Source organism: Pseudophryne corroboree, chromosome 4 (genome assembly GCF_028390025.1).
Source record: "Pseudophryne corroboree isolate aPseCor3 chromosome 4, aPseCor3.hap2, whole genome shotgun sequence".
In the NCBI taxonomy this organism is placed as follows: domain Eukaryota; kingdom Metazoa; phylum Chordata; class Amphibia; order Anura; family Myobatrachidae; genus Pseudophryne; species Pseudophryne corroboree.
This window is the reverse complement of record NC_086447.1, coordinates 741,483,725-741,498,915: the sequence shown is the minus strand read 5'-3', so window position 1 is coordinate 741,498,915 and position 15,191 is coordinate 741,483,725. Positions and strand designations below refer to the sequence as shown.

The 15,191-nt window shown below is 44.6% G+C and overlaps 1 protein-coding gene across 2 annotated transcripts in view; it reads right to left on the bottom strand.

Annotated features, from left to right (window-relative positions):
• The window catches only part of NPHP1 (nephrocystin 1), a 271,740-nt gene that overhangs the window by 48,460 nt on the left and 208,089 nt on the right, over positions 1–15,191 (bottom strand). For both annotated transcript variants that reach the window (XM_063918125.1, XM_063918126.1), the window contains exons 11-12: positions 9,874–9,968; positions 6,056–6,184 (exon numbers count right to left, since the gene is read on the bottom strand). In XM_063918125.1, coding sequence (XP_063774195.1) covers positions 6,056–6,184; positions 9,874–9,968 — 224 coding nt within the window. The remainder of the gene's footprint in view (positions 1–6,055; positions 6,185–9,873; positions 9,969–15,191) is intronic.

Sequence of the window (15,191 nt, the reverse complement as noted above, 5' to 3'; positions counted from 1 at the left end):
ATATACTCTTATGGTGAGTACAAATGTTTGAAGCTCCAACTATTTATATATGTATCTCCTATAAATGGTCATATATTGTAATCCTTGCCATAAATTTCTGTGTATGATACATAACTGCACTTATATCCAAATGGTGTACCGCATGCTGTATGTCATATAATCTGTATTAATCTCAACAAATTATCTAAAGTGAGAAGGAGGAGTATGATATTACAGTCACAGCCTGGGTATTTACATCTATTCACTAAATTGTGCTAGCAACAATTATTTTCAATGTAGTATTGCTTTATGTGCAGAAATTGGCAACAAATGTTGCCATATAAATTTCAAATCAGTTCTTGGCAATCTGCCCTTGTTTCTGTGCTAGGGACATTATGCAGGCATTACACACACCCAGGTTATTGGCTGTGCATGATGTTCTCCCCCAGATGCTTGTTATTTCAATCTATGTCCCTCTATGTGTCCCTGCGTAGCACAGATGTATGGAATTACACAATTATAGTTGCTGATATTGTCCCACAACAGGGGAGATACGTCCCAAATGATATACCAATCAATTTATATGAATTGTATTAGATGCTCCAATGTAATTCCAAATACATCTGGTCCTGTGCTTTTATGTACAGCGTTCTATGATTCCCCACACATGATGTGTACTGGACATGCTAATTGCTACAGGGACTGCAGTCTGTTACTAATACATACAAACTGTGATAAATTATTCAAGAGAGTCAACAGTTCATATATATTAAATTATTTGCGATGGTACTTACTGTAGTTCAAAATATGTTGACTCTGCTCTTTATAGTTATGTACTGTTGAACAGACAGTGCATCAAGAAACAGTATAAGAATAACTAGCACTTTTTTGGTGGACACTCGCAACCAGGCTTCCTATAACAATCTCCTCCACATATTACACACACTACACGGTATATAGGTACACAGTTAAGGCAAGTCACTTATGAGCTATAAACATTTGACATAGCGCTGGCGGCACACGGCTTAACCAATGCGCATTTCGCTCTATGGTAGAGCTTCCTCTGGGCTCTAGCGTGCGGCGCCCGCCTCCTGTTAAGATTTATATGGTGGAGAGACCAATGGAATTCCTCCTCACGTACGTATCCGTCTTTCATTGGCGTGCGGGGGATTTTCAAATCTCCCGTCCGTTTCCCACTTCAAAGTATACGTAATTTGTCCTTGCTTCTAATCACTTCACCCATCACAGGTGAACTGGATGAAAACGTTATCCGATGCTGGAATACACTCGTTGGACTGAAATACCCGGTGACCTGTATCCTGATTGTTTTGGATGATTAAGGATATGGAAACTATGTAATAAATTCACGTTCCCCCGAATCCTCCACTCCCCACATAAGTCAAAGAAAGGGGGGGGGGGGACAGAAAAAAAAGAACGGAGGGATATACTGATCCCTAACTTTGTATTAGATATAAGAGTATAATATATATAAATTTCCCTGTGTATATAATGTATATATTAAATTATATGTATTGTCAATATATGAGGATTGCTGTTTATGAATTGTACCATTAGAAAATATGAATAAAAATTATTTTGTATCGGGATGAATTACCATCCATCCTATATTGTTTCTATCCAACATGAACTTGATTTTATGATTACTGACTGTAATGTGCATAATGTGCTCTGTGAGAGTGCCTGTCCTTTTCTTTCAACTATATTGTAAATGTGCTATAATAGTGAATACCCGCTGTACTCTATTAGTGCAAACAAAAATATACATTTAGTGCAAAAATGAAAAAAATGTTTTTATTATATGTGCATATATTGAGTGAATATAATTCTCTAAATAAAATTCATAATATGTGTCAACACGTGGAGCCATACCCACTACATTATCATGTGAACACTACGTTAACGTCAAGTTCATGTTGGATAGAAACAATATCCATCCGTTCTTTTCTTTCTGTCCCCCCCCCCCCCTTTCTTTGACTTATGTGGGGAGTGGAGGAATCGGGGGAACATGAATTTATTACATAGTTTCCATATCCTTAATCATCCAAAACAATCAGGATACAGGTCACCGGGTATTTCAGTCCAACGAGTGTATTCCAGCATCGGATAACGTTTTCATCCAGTTCACCTGTGACGGGTGAAGTGATTAGAAGCAAGGACAAATTACGTATACTTTGAAGTGGGAAACGGACGGGAGATTTGAAAATCCCCCGCACGCCAATGAAAGACGGATACGTACGTGAGGAGGAATTCCATTGGTCCCTCCACCATATAAATCTTAACAGGAGGCGGGCGCCGCACGCTAGAGCCCAGAGGAAGCTCTACCATAGAGCGAAATGCGCATTGGTTAAGCCGTGTGCCGCCAGCGCTATGTCAAATGTTTATAGCTCATAAGTGACTTGCCCTAACTGTGTACCTATATACCGTGTAGTGTGTGTAATATGTGGAGGAGATTCAGTTATAGGAAGCCTGGTTGCGAGTGTCCACCAAAAAAGTGCTAGTTATTCTTATACTGTTTCTTGATGCACTGTCTGTTCAACAGTACATAACTATAAAGAGCAGAGTCAACATATTTTGAACTAAGTACCATCGCAAATAATTTAATATATATGAACTGTTGACTCTCTTGAATAATTTATCACAGTTTGTATGTATTAGTAACAGACCGCAGTCCCTGTAGCAATTAGCATGTCCAGTACACATCATGTGTGGGGAATCATAGAACGCTGTACATAAAAGCACAGGACCAGATGTATTTGGAATTACATTGGAGCATCTAATACAATTCATATAAATTGATTGGTATATCATTTGGGACGTATCTCCCCTGTTGTGGGACAATATCAGCAACTATAATTGTGTAATTCCATACATCTGTGCTACGCAGGGACACATAGAGGGACATAGATTGAAATAACAAGCATCTGGGGGAGAACATCATGCACAGCCAATAACCTGGGTGTGTGTAATGCCTGCATAATGTCCCTAGCACAGAAACAAGGGCAGATTGCCAAGAACTGATTTGAAATTTACATGGCAACATTTGTTGCCAATTTCTGCACATAAAGCAATACTACATTGAAAATAATTGTTGCTAGCACAATTTAGTGAATAGATGTAAATACCCAGGCTGTGACTGTAATATCATACTCCTCCTTCTCACTTTAGATAATTTGTTGAGATTAATACAGATTATATGACATACAGCATGCGGTACACCATTTGGATATAGGTGCAGTTATGTATCATACACAGAAATTTATGGCAAGGATTACAATATATGACCATTTATAGGAGATACATATATAAATAGTTGGAGCTTCAAACATTTGTACTCACCATAAGAGTATATTGAATATTGTTTTTAAATATTTCGCTTTTGTATGGTCGAATGTTTAGGCCATAATAATATCATATGTGGAATAAAAGTAGGGGAAATATTCCACGTGGATATTGGTCATTTTTGGTTGAGAATACATACTCAGTAATAAATACATGAAATCATTAAATATTACAGGCACACACTTGTGAATGGGATGAGTGCACCCTAATGAACTGATCCCTGCCACAATTCTTTTCTTCTAACTGTGTGGAAATTGTATATTCTCCCCGTACTTGCGTGGGTTTCCTCCGGGTACTCCGGTTTTCTCCCACAATCCAAAAATATACTGGTAGGTCAACTGGATCCCAACAAAAATGAACCCTAGTATGAATGTGAGTGTGAGCGTGTACATGTGATAGGGAATATAGATTGTAAGCTGGGGTAAGGACCAATGTGAATGGCCAAATATTCTCTGTAAAGCGCTGTGGAATATGTGTGCGCTGTATAAATAACTGGTAATAATAATAATAATAATAATATAAAGCATGGAACCCCCGTGCCACAATGAAAGCCATACCCAGGTTGGCACAGCGGTGGAAACTCTAGGAGGAAGGAGGGAAAGAACAATGTGCCCCCCTCTTCTCAGTGACAGAAGCTGGCCTGTATGTGCTGGGGAAGCTGACTTTGCCACCCTAGTTATTCCAGTATAACCCTTCAGTAAATAAGACAGAAGCTGGACTGTATGTGCCGGGGCAGCTGACTTTGCCACCCTAGTCATTCCAGTATAACCCTTCATTAAATAAAACAATCTTAAATAAAGTTTTTGGTACTTTTTTTATGCAATTCAGCTCTGTTTTAAAATTGCAAAAATGTATTTTTTTTATTACAGGTTTAAGTTGATGGGTAAGGGTCTTATAGACATAGCAATTATAAATAGAATCAAACGTTTCAAGTTCAGTCACAGTATGGAAATATACATATCTACACACCCATGTCTATATCTACATTATATAACGTGTTTAATGTCTGTCTAGTACAGGCGCGGGTGGTATTCATGTGACCGCCGGTCAGCTGACCGGCAGTCACATGACCTCCTCCACGAGCCCGACGGCTCACTTTCCCGATGGTCGGCATGCCGACCAACAGGGACTATTTCTACTCGTGGGTGTCCACGACACCCATAGAGTGGGAATAGAACCCGTGGCGACCGCAACGGACCTAGACTTCCACAAACCCTCTCCAACTTGGACAAAGGTATTAGGTGGGACCCTGGAGAATGACTGAACTACATTATTTAAACTACTTAATTGATGACCATCATCTGTGACAGATCTTAAAACATCTGCGTTAAGAGCTAAGTATTCTAATTTGTTTTTGTTACTATTGTAACTGACTATAACTTGTTACTTGCATGTTTTCATTATTGTAACTTAGATAAATAAATGCTTATTTTTTTTAATATGTCCTGTGTCAGTCTCCATATTTAACACATTGTATCCCAGAACCTGGTCGCTTGAGATTTTCAACCGACAACAGGGTGGTTGCCATGCAAAAGAAAATTAGTCTCCGGGAACATAACAGGTATCATATTTCTGGAGACCTGCGCATGTGCAAAGTCTATGGCGCAGCAGAGAGGAGAGGGCCCACAGAGAGAAGTTTGCATATGGGTCCTACTCTCTTAAGCTGTCCCTGATTTCAATATTTGTTTAACAGAAGCCTTCTATCATAACTGTGCTGTCAGCAGAACCTGCTACTTCAACTAACAAACGCTCAATTTGTCACTTATTTACCTCCTCTTCACATCATGCCCCCTGTCACCTGCAGCTCTATCCTAACTAACATATACTTACAGGCCACTTCATTACAAGCCATACATGCCTACCACCCAGGTTTTTCGAGGAGTCCTCCGCACCCCTGGAAGAGTAGGTGACTCTCCCGCATCACCGCCCTTTTCCTAGTGAAGCGGACAGGGGAGGGAGAAAATTACTGTAATTGCAGTGCCGGGAGGAGGGGCGGGGCTTAATTTAGCAAATCAAGCCATTGACCCCCGCCATTGACCCCCAAGTATGGTTTTAGATGTGTTTTCTACTACATTTGCATAGCACATGCATTAAACATACACTACACATGCTGCATTGCACACTATACATACCACCAAACAATCTAGATAAATTGTAACAATACTGAAAAATATTATCACCCTTCACTACAGGTGTGTCGTCATACACTGTAGCTTCAATAGTGCCAAACAACTCCTCTAGGTGAGCTAGGTCCAAGCTTCCTTCTCACTCACAATGCGCATCTTATTCACATAAATAGAACAACTGTGAGTGACAAAACTACATTGCTAGATTGCACTGATGAATGGGATGCGCGATATTTGTACATGTGTGTGCGACAGAGTCTGAATCTATATACGAAGTGCTATGATGCAGCAGCCGTGGCTTTTTCTCAGGCCGGGTTCCATTGTGGTTCGTTTGTGACTTTGTACGTGTTTATAACTAATTCCTGTGCAGCAACAGTGGCATCTCAGCTTCTCTAGTGTCCTGTGGGTGTTTCGCTGCCCCTGCGATGCGAAGACAATGCAAAATTATTTTAAAAAGATACACTACACCCTTCGGAGCACCACAGTCATGACGGGCGTCTCGCGACATATGGCGTACAGACGCTAGGTTTATGTAGACATGCCTGTATTTATACCCTTGATGGAATATGCACATAAAACAATGGCCTTACCTTAGTGCCATCGAATACACAGAGGCGCACATGTCTGCTAAGAACCTGAATAGTAGCCCCAGGCAGAGGTATCATTTTGCAGCTCCATAAGGTCAAACTCAATGAGACTCGAGTGGGCAAAGGTAGAATCTGAAAATGAATTGATAAATAGTTATCCTAAAAACTGGCATTTATGTTATGGTAATTATACAATTAGCATAGACAGCTAAAGAGTGCAGACAATCTCTCATTCTCTCATATTTGCTATATAAATGTAGGATTTCATTTGTTCTGCTTAGCACTATCATAGCCATGTGTTAGATGTTATACAGTGTACCTCATTCGTGAAGTGAGCTAGTGCACACTGCAAAGTGCATTGGTTTTCCACCAGTGTGTCTAGATCAGTGGTTCCCAAACAAAGTCCTCAAGGCACCCCAACAGTCCAGGTTTTAGGGATATCCCTGCTTGTGCACAGATCAGTGGCGGTTCTTGCCACGGGCAAGCGGTACTTTTGCCCGGGGCACCGCCTTCCGGAGGGCGCCAGCGCCATCCGGAGGGCGCCGCACCAGGGCAAGAACCGCCACTGTGCCCCCCGCAGTGCCCCGCTGTGCCCCCCGCTTTGAAGGGAACCAGACGCGTAGCGTCTAGTTTCCCTTCATTGAGAGGACCTTAGTTGTGCGGTGCGCGATGACGTCATCGCGCACTGCACAGCAAAGGTCCTCTCCATGAAGGGAAACTAGACGTTACTGTCTACTTTCCCTTCATGTAGAGGACCTTTGCTGTGCGGTGCGCGATGACGTCATCGCGCACCGCACAGCATAGTGGCACAGACACTAGGGGTCATAATTGACCTCTAGTGTCTATGCTGTTCTATGGGAGAGACATAATAACGTCTCTCCCATAGATCGAGGAAAGGAGAGAAGAAGAGCGGCGCCGGCGGAGGAGGTCTGCAGCAGTCTGGATCAGGAACGGGGATGGTAAGTATACTTTTTTTTTATTTTATTTTATCTTTCAGCGTCGCTACAGGGGCATAAATGGGGGCGTAACTGACCACGCCCCCATTTGAAGCCACGCCCCCATACTTCGCCCGGGGCGCCACAATCCCAAGAACCGGCCCTGCACAGATGGTATAATCAAACTGATTGAGGTACTGTTTAAGTCACCTGTGGCTAAGCATGGATATCCTTAAAACCTGGACTGTTGGGGAGCCACGAGGACCGCATTTGGGAACCACTGGAGATGATCCTCCAACTGCACTTCCAGAAGGAACTGTTCTCCACTCTCAGGTGAAAGGCTTTCAGAAACTAGATCCACAGTAGTCTTACTCATCATTTCCTCCAAAACACTGCTCAACTGAACATCAGTCATTTCTACAATGAATCATGACCATGACGGGGCTTCAGGGCTGACTTTATTACATGTGGAACATCTGTGTGCTTGAAGCTTTGCGCAAATTGTTCTAGAAATACTTTTTTCAATGATTTTATTTTATTGATAAAGTGGCCCCATAAATGTGGGAGGTTTTTTGTTACATAATAACAACAATAATAGGACCTAAGCTGTTTGATTTTCTATTTGGGCTGCCTCTTTGTGCAGATTATTAGCTATAATAAGCCCTACACATTAGGCAACATCAATGAGAGATATGAACGATCTTGTTCATTAATGAACGAGATATCGTTCATATCGTTTGTGTGTAGGCACCAACGATGAATGATGCGCTGCCCCGCACACGTTCATTGTTGGTGCCGGGTTGCTTATACATGCAGGACAATATGGACAATCTCGTCCATATTAGCATGCATTGCTATGGGGCCAGGTGACGGGGGGAGTGAAGAAACTTCACTCCCCCTCCGCCGCTGGGTCACCCGTCTCGGCTGTCGGGCACCTCGGTGGCATATCGCCTAATGTGTAGGGCCCATAAGACTTGCCAAAGATATGACATAGAAAAAATATTTTGCATGTGGCACAAAACACATTGTTCGAATACCTCCATAAATGAAATATTTATAAACAGATACAGTGAACCAGGCCTGGTACTGTAACAAGCAAGACTGTTTAATATAGCAAAAGGTACATGTTTTATCTTTCATAGTGCAGAAATAGAAATACCTTGACAAATATTAAGCATTATGCCGGGTACACCCTTAATGATGTGTTTACCCGGTGATATTGGTGGCAATGGGACCCGGTGGAGTGCCAACATCGGCAAGTGCATACAAACTTGCCGATGTCAGCTGCGACAGAGTGGCGGCGAGGGGAGGAACAGGGCCATGCTGCGTACTGATTGCGACATCTCCAGATTGAGCTGCATGTACAGCCGACGGGAACGTGCATCGATGATGATATAGTGGGTACACACTAGACGATAGTTCCCTAGTAACAAGCATTAGGGATTGTATGCACTGCGCCTGGGCCTTGAAAAGTATTCTATTGGGTCAATTATATTAGAAGCAAGTTTGAAAAAGCAAGTTTATTTAATGAAACTCACATATATCACGTAAATACGAGACTCAATTTGAAATGACAATTCGGAGTACCCGCGGCAAGGTTGTGCGACTTATCTACAAGAAATGAACAGGAAAAAGTGCATGCATCTGTGGGGAAACCATACCGACCACAATAAGTTGACAACTGAGATAGCAGTACCATACGGGTGTAGTATGGTATGCCGGTGGTCGGGCTCCCGGCGACCAGCATACCAGCGCCGGGAGCCCGACCGCCGGCATACCGACAGTGTGGCGAGCGCAAATGAGCCCCTTGCGGGCACGGAGGTGCGCTACACGTGCCACGCTATTTTATTCTTCCTCCAGGGGAGGCATGGACCCCACGAGGGAGAATAAGTGTCTGTATGCCGGCTGTCGGGATTCCAGCGCCGGTATACTGTGCGCCGGGATCCCGACAGCCAGCATACTGAAAGACCACCCGTACCATACAGAAGGCTGTTAGTGGCCATTAGGAAAGTACTGGAGGTTCTTAAAAGGTATAAAATAGCTGATTTTTGCACTTGTTATTAATGGTGGAAAAATAATACCAAGTGTTTTCATCAAATTAAAGTCTTTCCAGCATTTTGGTGTACAGAAAAATGTCTGTACAGTATTTTTCAGTGTTTAGTGGAGTTAGAAGTTTCTAAATAGTTGGAATAAACACTTCTAGCTCTAATCTGCAAGTCCTAAAACGCCTCTAAAAGGCAAACTATAGTGGGTGCAATTACTATGGGGCCCAGAGGCTTAGGGGGTCTGGGACGCAAGTTAATAAGTTGAATATCAACTTCCCTGTTCTGCCTGATAAGCAATTGTGTCTGATCCATTGTCCAGCCTGAACTGTGTGACATTACATTTGCAGTGAGAGTGTGTAGTGTATGTTACAATAAAAGGGGGCACTGAAATGTGTCATAATCTGATCTGCTCATTGTAATGTGGAAGACAACATAATAAGAACTGGGGCACTGTAATGTGACACAATATGAAATGGAGGCACTATACAGCTGCGGACAAGTGTATCTCTCAATAATCAATGTGACAGGGACCCCTTTAATATGTTTCTATGGGGCCCACAAAGGTCTAGTTATGCCCCTGTCCCTCTTTCATCAATACAACGCCTTACCATACCCATTATTGAACCCATTATAGTGCACTTTACAGAAAGTCACCCAAACCTGACAGATCATTATTGGTCAAATTAAGCTATTTAACCCCATCCAAGTGCATGATTACTCATTGGGAGGGGTGCACCAGAGGTTCTGCACTGTGTCAAGGTCATCACCTCTCTCCTCCTCAGACATTCACCTCTTGTGCCCGTCACACAGTCACCACATATTCTAATAAAGCACAACTTACACCTCCTCTCTCCGAGCCCCATAGCAGATCCTTAAAAGCCAGCTGTGAAGTGGTAAGTTCAGGCTGGAGGTATCTGCTTCCTCTGTGTTGATCATCTGTGCAAAGAATTGTAATATTTGTTTACTAACAAAATAAAGAACAATACTAGTATAACCGTAATAGTGATGCCTGTTACTTGCTTCTATAACATTTATCAGGTTCTCAGTGGTAGCTGATACTTTGCATAGCATTTGAGTATAATCAGTAAAGTGAATTTCCGATAGTAGGTCAATCAATAAAATAGAGAAAGCTAAAGGGATGTGGTTCTAAAGCGGACTACGGGAGTGATTCAGACCTGATTGCTGGACTGCTAAAATTGTTGTCCTGCACTCAGATAGTCGCCGCCCAAGAGGAGTGTATACTCGCCGTGCAAGTGTGCGATCGCATGTGTAAGCCGAGCTGCAAAAGAACTCTCAGTCAGCGGACAGCTGCAAATCCGTTCGCACCTCACTCACTATCTAATGTTTTTACCACTGTGCGCAGTCTGTGCGCAGCCCAGGACTTACTCCTACAGTGTGATGAGAACAGGCTGATTGGGGCCGGAGCGGACGTCACACACCCTCCCTGAAAACGCTTGGGGACACCTGCGTTTTCCCTGACACTACTAGTAAACTGTTAGTTACCACCCACAAACGGCCTCTTCCTGTCAATCACCTTGCGAACGCCCGTGCGAACGAAATTTTGGCACCAGCCTGTCACTGTCAGGCGAAGCCTGATGTTGTTTGCTGATGCGTATGCGCATTGCGGTGCATACGCATGCACAGTCTATTGCTGATCGCCCACTGTGCGAAAACACAGCAATGATCAGGTCTGAATCCCCCACTACATACGGACTGGTCCTGCTGATTAATCCAACAAATACTGTATGTGGTCAAATCTAAGTAGACTGTCCATTTGGCCCCTTGGACCAACAGCTGGATAATTTCTGTCTTGAATCCAGTACAATGGGGGTTAGTATCAGGCATCTTCTTATCATGTGTTCTGACAAATCCAAAAATGAACCTCTCGATCCTTTCAAAATACTATAACATTCACACTTTTTGAAATGTTTGTTTATAACATCTTTAAACTATTTGTGTGGTGTTAGCTTGTCATGTTTATGTAAAATAAGAATTTACTTACCGATAATTCTATTTCTCGTAGTCCGTAGTGGATGCTGGGACTTCCGTAAGGACCATGGGGAATAGCGGCTCCGCAGGAGACTGGGCACAAAAAGTAAAAGCTTTAGACTAGCTGGTGTGCACTGGCTCCTCCCCCTATGACCCTCCTCCAAGCCTCAGTTAGGACACTGTGCCCGGACGAGCGTACATAATAAGGAAGGATTTTGAATCCCGGGTAAGACTCATACCAGCCACACCAATCACACTGTACAACCTGTGATCTGAACCCAGTTAACAGTATGATAAACGTAGGAGCCTCTGAAAAGATGGCTCACAACAATAAACAACCCGATATTTTGTAACAATAACTATATACAAGTATTGCAGACAATCCGCACTTGGGATGGGCGCCCAGCATCCACTACGGACTACGAGAAATAGAATTATCGGTAAGTAAATTCTTATTTTCTCTGACGTCCTAGTGGATGCTGGGACTTCCGTAAGGACCATGGGGGATTATACCAAAGCTCCCAAACGGGCGGGAGAGTGCGGATGACTCTGCAGCACCGAATGAGAGAACTCCAGGTCCTCCTCAGCCAGGGTATCAAATTTGTAGAATTTAGCAAACGTGTTTGCCCCTGACCAAGTAGCTGCTCGGCAAAGTTGTAAAGCTGAGACCCCTCGGGCAGCCGCCCAAGATGAGCCCACTTTCCTTGTGGAATGGGCTTTTACAGATTTTGGCTGTGGCAGGCCTGCCACAGAATGTGCAAGCTGAATTGTACTACAAATCCAACGAGCAATAGTCTGCTTAGAAGCAGGAGCACCCAGCTTGTTGGGTGCATACAGGATAAACAGCGAGTCAGATTTTCTGACTCCAGCCGTCCTAGAAACATATATTTTCAGGGCCCTGACTACGTCCAACAACTTGGAGTCCTCCAAGTCCCTAGTAGCCGCAGGCACCACAATAGGTTGGTTCATGTGAAACGCTGAAACCACCTTAGGGAGAAATTGAGGACGAGTCCTCAATTCTGCCCTGTCTGAATGAAAAATTAGGTAAGGGCTTTTATATGACAAAGCCGCCATTTCTGAGACACGCCTGGCTGACGCCAGAGCTAACAGCATGACCACCTTCCATGTGAGATATTTTAATTCCACAGTGGTGAGTGGTTCAAACCAATGTGATTTTAGGAACCCTAAAACTACATTGAGATCCCAAGGTGCCACTGGTGGCACAAAAGGAGGTTGTATATGCAGTACCCCCTTGACAAACGTCTGAACTTCAGGCAATTAAGCCAGTTCTTTCTGGAAGAAGATCGACAGGGCCGAAATTTGAACCTTAATGGATCCTAATTTTAGGCCCATAGACAGTCCTGCTTGCAGGAAATGCAGGAAACGACCCAGTTGAAATTCCTCTGTGGGGGCCTTCTTAGCCTCACACCAGGAAACATATTTTCGCCAAATGCTGTGATAATGTTTCGCAGTTACATCCTTCCTGGCTTTGATCAGGGTAGGGATGACTTCATCTGGAATGCCTTTTTCCATCAGGATCCGGCGTTCAACCGCCATGCCGTCAAACGCAGCCGCGGTAAGTCTTGGAACAGACAAGGTCCCTGCTGGAGCAGGTCCTTTCTTAGAGGTAGAGGCCACGGGTCCTCCGTGAGCATCTCTTGCAGTTCCGGGTACCAAGTTCTTCTTGGCCAATCCGGAGCCACGAGTATAGTCTTTACTCCTCTCCTTCTTATGATTCTCAGTACTTTTGGAATGAGAGGCAGAGGAGGGAACACATACACCGACTGGTACACCCACGGTGTTACCAGAGCGTCCACCGCTATTGCCTGAGGGTCCCTTGACCTGGCGCAATATCTGTCCAGTTTTTTGTTGAGACGGGATGCCATCATGTCCACCTTTGGTTTTTCCCAACGGTTTACAATCACTTGAAAGACTTCTGGGTGAAGTCCCCACTCCCCCGGGTGGAGGTCGTGTCTGCTGAGGAAGTCTGCTTCCCAGTTGTCCACTCCCGGAATGAACACTGCTGACAGTGCCACCACATGATTTTCCGCCCAGCGAAGAATCCTTGCAGCTTCTGCCATTGCCCTCCTGCTTCTTGTGCCGCCCTGACTGTTGACGTGGGCGACTGCCGTGATGTTGTCCGATTGGATCAATACCGACTGACCCTGAAGCAGAGGCCTTGCTTGATTTAGGGCATTGTAAATGGCCCTTAGTTCCAGGATATTTATGTGAAGAGACGTTTCCACGCTTGACCACAAGCCCTGGAAATTTCTTCCCTGTGTGACTGCTCCCCAGCCTCTCAGGCTGGCATCGGTGGTCACCAGCATCCAATCCTGAATGCCGAATCTGCGGCCCTCTAGAAGATGAGCACTCTGTAACCACCACAGGAGAGACACCCTTGTCCTTGGAGATAGGGTTATCCGCTGATGCATCTGAAGATGCGATCCGGACCATTTGTCCAGCAGATCCCACTGAAAAGTTCTTGCATGGAATCTTCCGAATGGAATCGCTTCGTAAGAAGCCACCATTTTTCCCAGGACTCTCGTGCATTGATGCACTGACACTTGGCCTGGTTTTAGGAGTTTCCTGACTAGCTCGGATAACTCCCTGGCCTTCTCCTCCGGGAGAAACACCTTTTTCTGGACTGTGTCCAGAATCATCCCCAGGAACAGTAGACGTGTTGTTGGAATCAGCTGTGATTTTGGGATATTTAGGATCCACCCGTGCTGACGTAGCACTACCTGAGATAGTGCTACTCCGACCTCTAACTGTTCCCTGGACCTTGCCCTTATCAGGAGATCGTCCAAGTAAGGGATAATTAAGACGCCTTTTCTTCGAAGAAGAATCATCATTTCGGCCATTACCTTGGTAAAGACCCGTGGTGCCGTGGACAATCCAAACGGCAGCGTCTGAAACTGATAATGACAGTTTTGTACCACAAACCTGAGGTACCCTTGGTGAGAAGGGTAGATTGGGACATGGAGATAAGCATCTTTGATGTCCAGAGACACCATATAGTCCCCTTCTTCCAGGTTCGCTATCACTGCTCTGAGTGACTCAATCTTGAATTTGAACCTTTTTATGTAAGTGTTCAAGGATTTTAGATTTAAAATTGGTCTCACCGAGCCGTCCGGCTTCGGTACCACAAACAGCGTGGAATAATACCCCTTTCCCTGTTGTAGGAGGGGTACCTTGATTATCACCTGCTGGGAATACAGCTTGTGAATAGCTTCCACTACCGCCTCCCTGTCGGAGGGAGACGTTGGTAGAGCAGACTTCAGGAACCGGCGAGGGGGAGACGTCTCGAATTCCAATTTGTACCCCTGTGATACTACCTGCAGGATCCAGGGGTCCACTTGCGAGTGAGCCCACTGCGCGCTGAAATTCTTGAGACGGCCCCCCACCGTGCCTGAGTCCGCTTGTACGGCCCCAGCGTCATGCTGAAGACTTGGCAGAAGCGGGGGAGGGCTTCTGCTCCTGGGAAGAGGCTGCCTGGTGCAGTCTTTTTCCCCTTCTTCTGCCCCGGGGCAGAAATGAGTGGCCTTTTGCCCGCTTGCCCTTATGGGAACGAAAGGACTGAGTTTGAAAAGACGGTGTCTTTTTCTGCTGAGAGGTGACCTGGGGTAAAAAGGTGGATTTTCCAGCCGTTGCTGTGGCCACCAGGTCCGATAGACCGACCCCAAATAACTCCTCCCCTTTATACGGCAATACTTCCATATGTCGTTTGGAATCCGCATCACCTGACCACTGTCGCGTCCATAACGCTCTTCTGGCAGAAATGGACATCGCACTCACTCTAGATGCCAGGGTGCAAATATCCCTCTGTGCATCTCGCATATATAGTAATGCATCCTTTAAATGCTCTATAGTTAATAATATACTGTCCCTATCCAGGGTATCAATATTTTCAGTCAGGGAATCCGACCAAGCCACTCCAGCACTGCACATCCAGGCTGAGGCGATTGCTGGTCGCAGTATAACACCAGTATGTGTGTATATACCTTTTAGGATATTTTCCAGCCTTCTATCAGCTGGTTCCTTAAGTGCGGCCGTATCGGGAGACGGTAACGCCACTTGTTTTGATAAGCGTGTGAGCGCCTTATCTACCCTAGGGGGTGTTTCCCAACGCGCCCTAACCTCTGGCGGGAAAGGGTATAGTGCCAATAATTT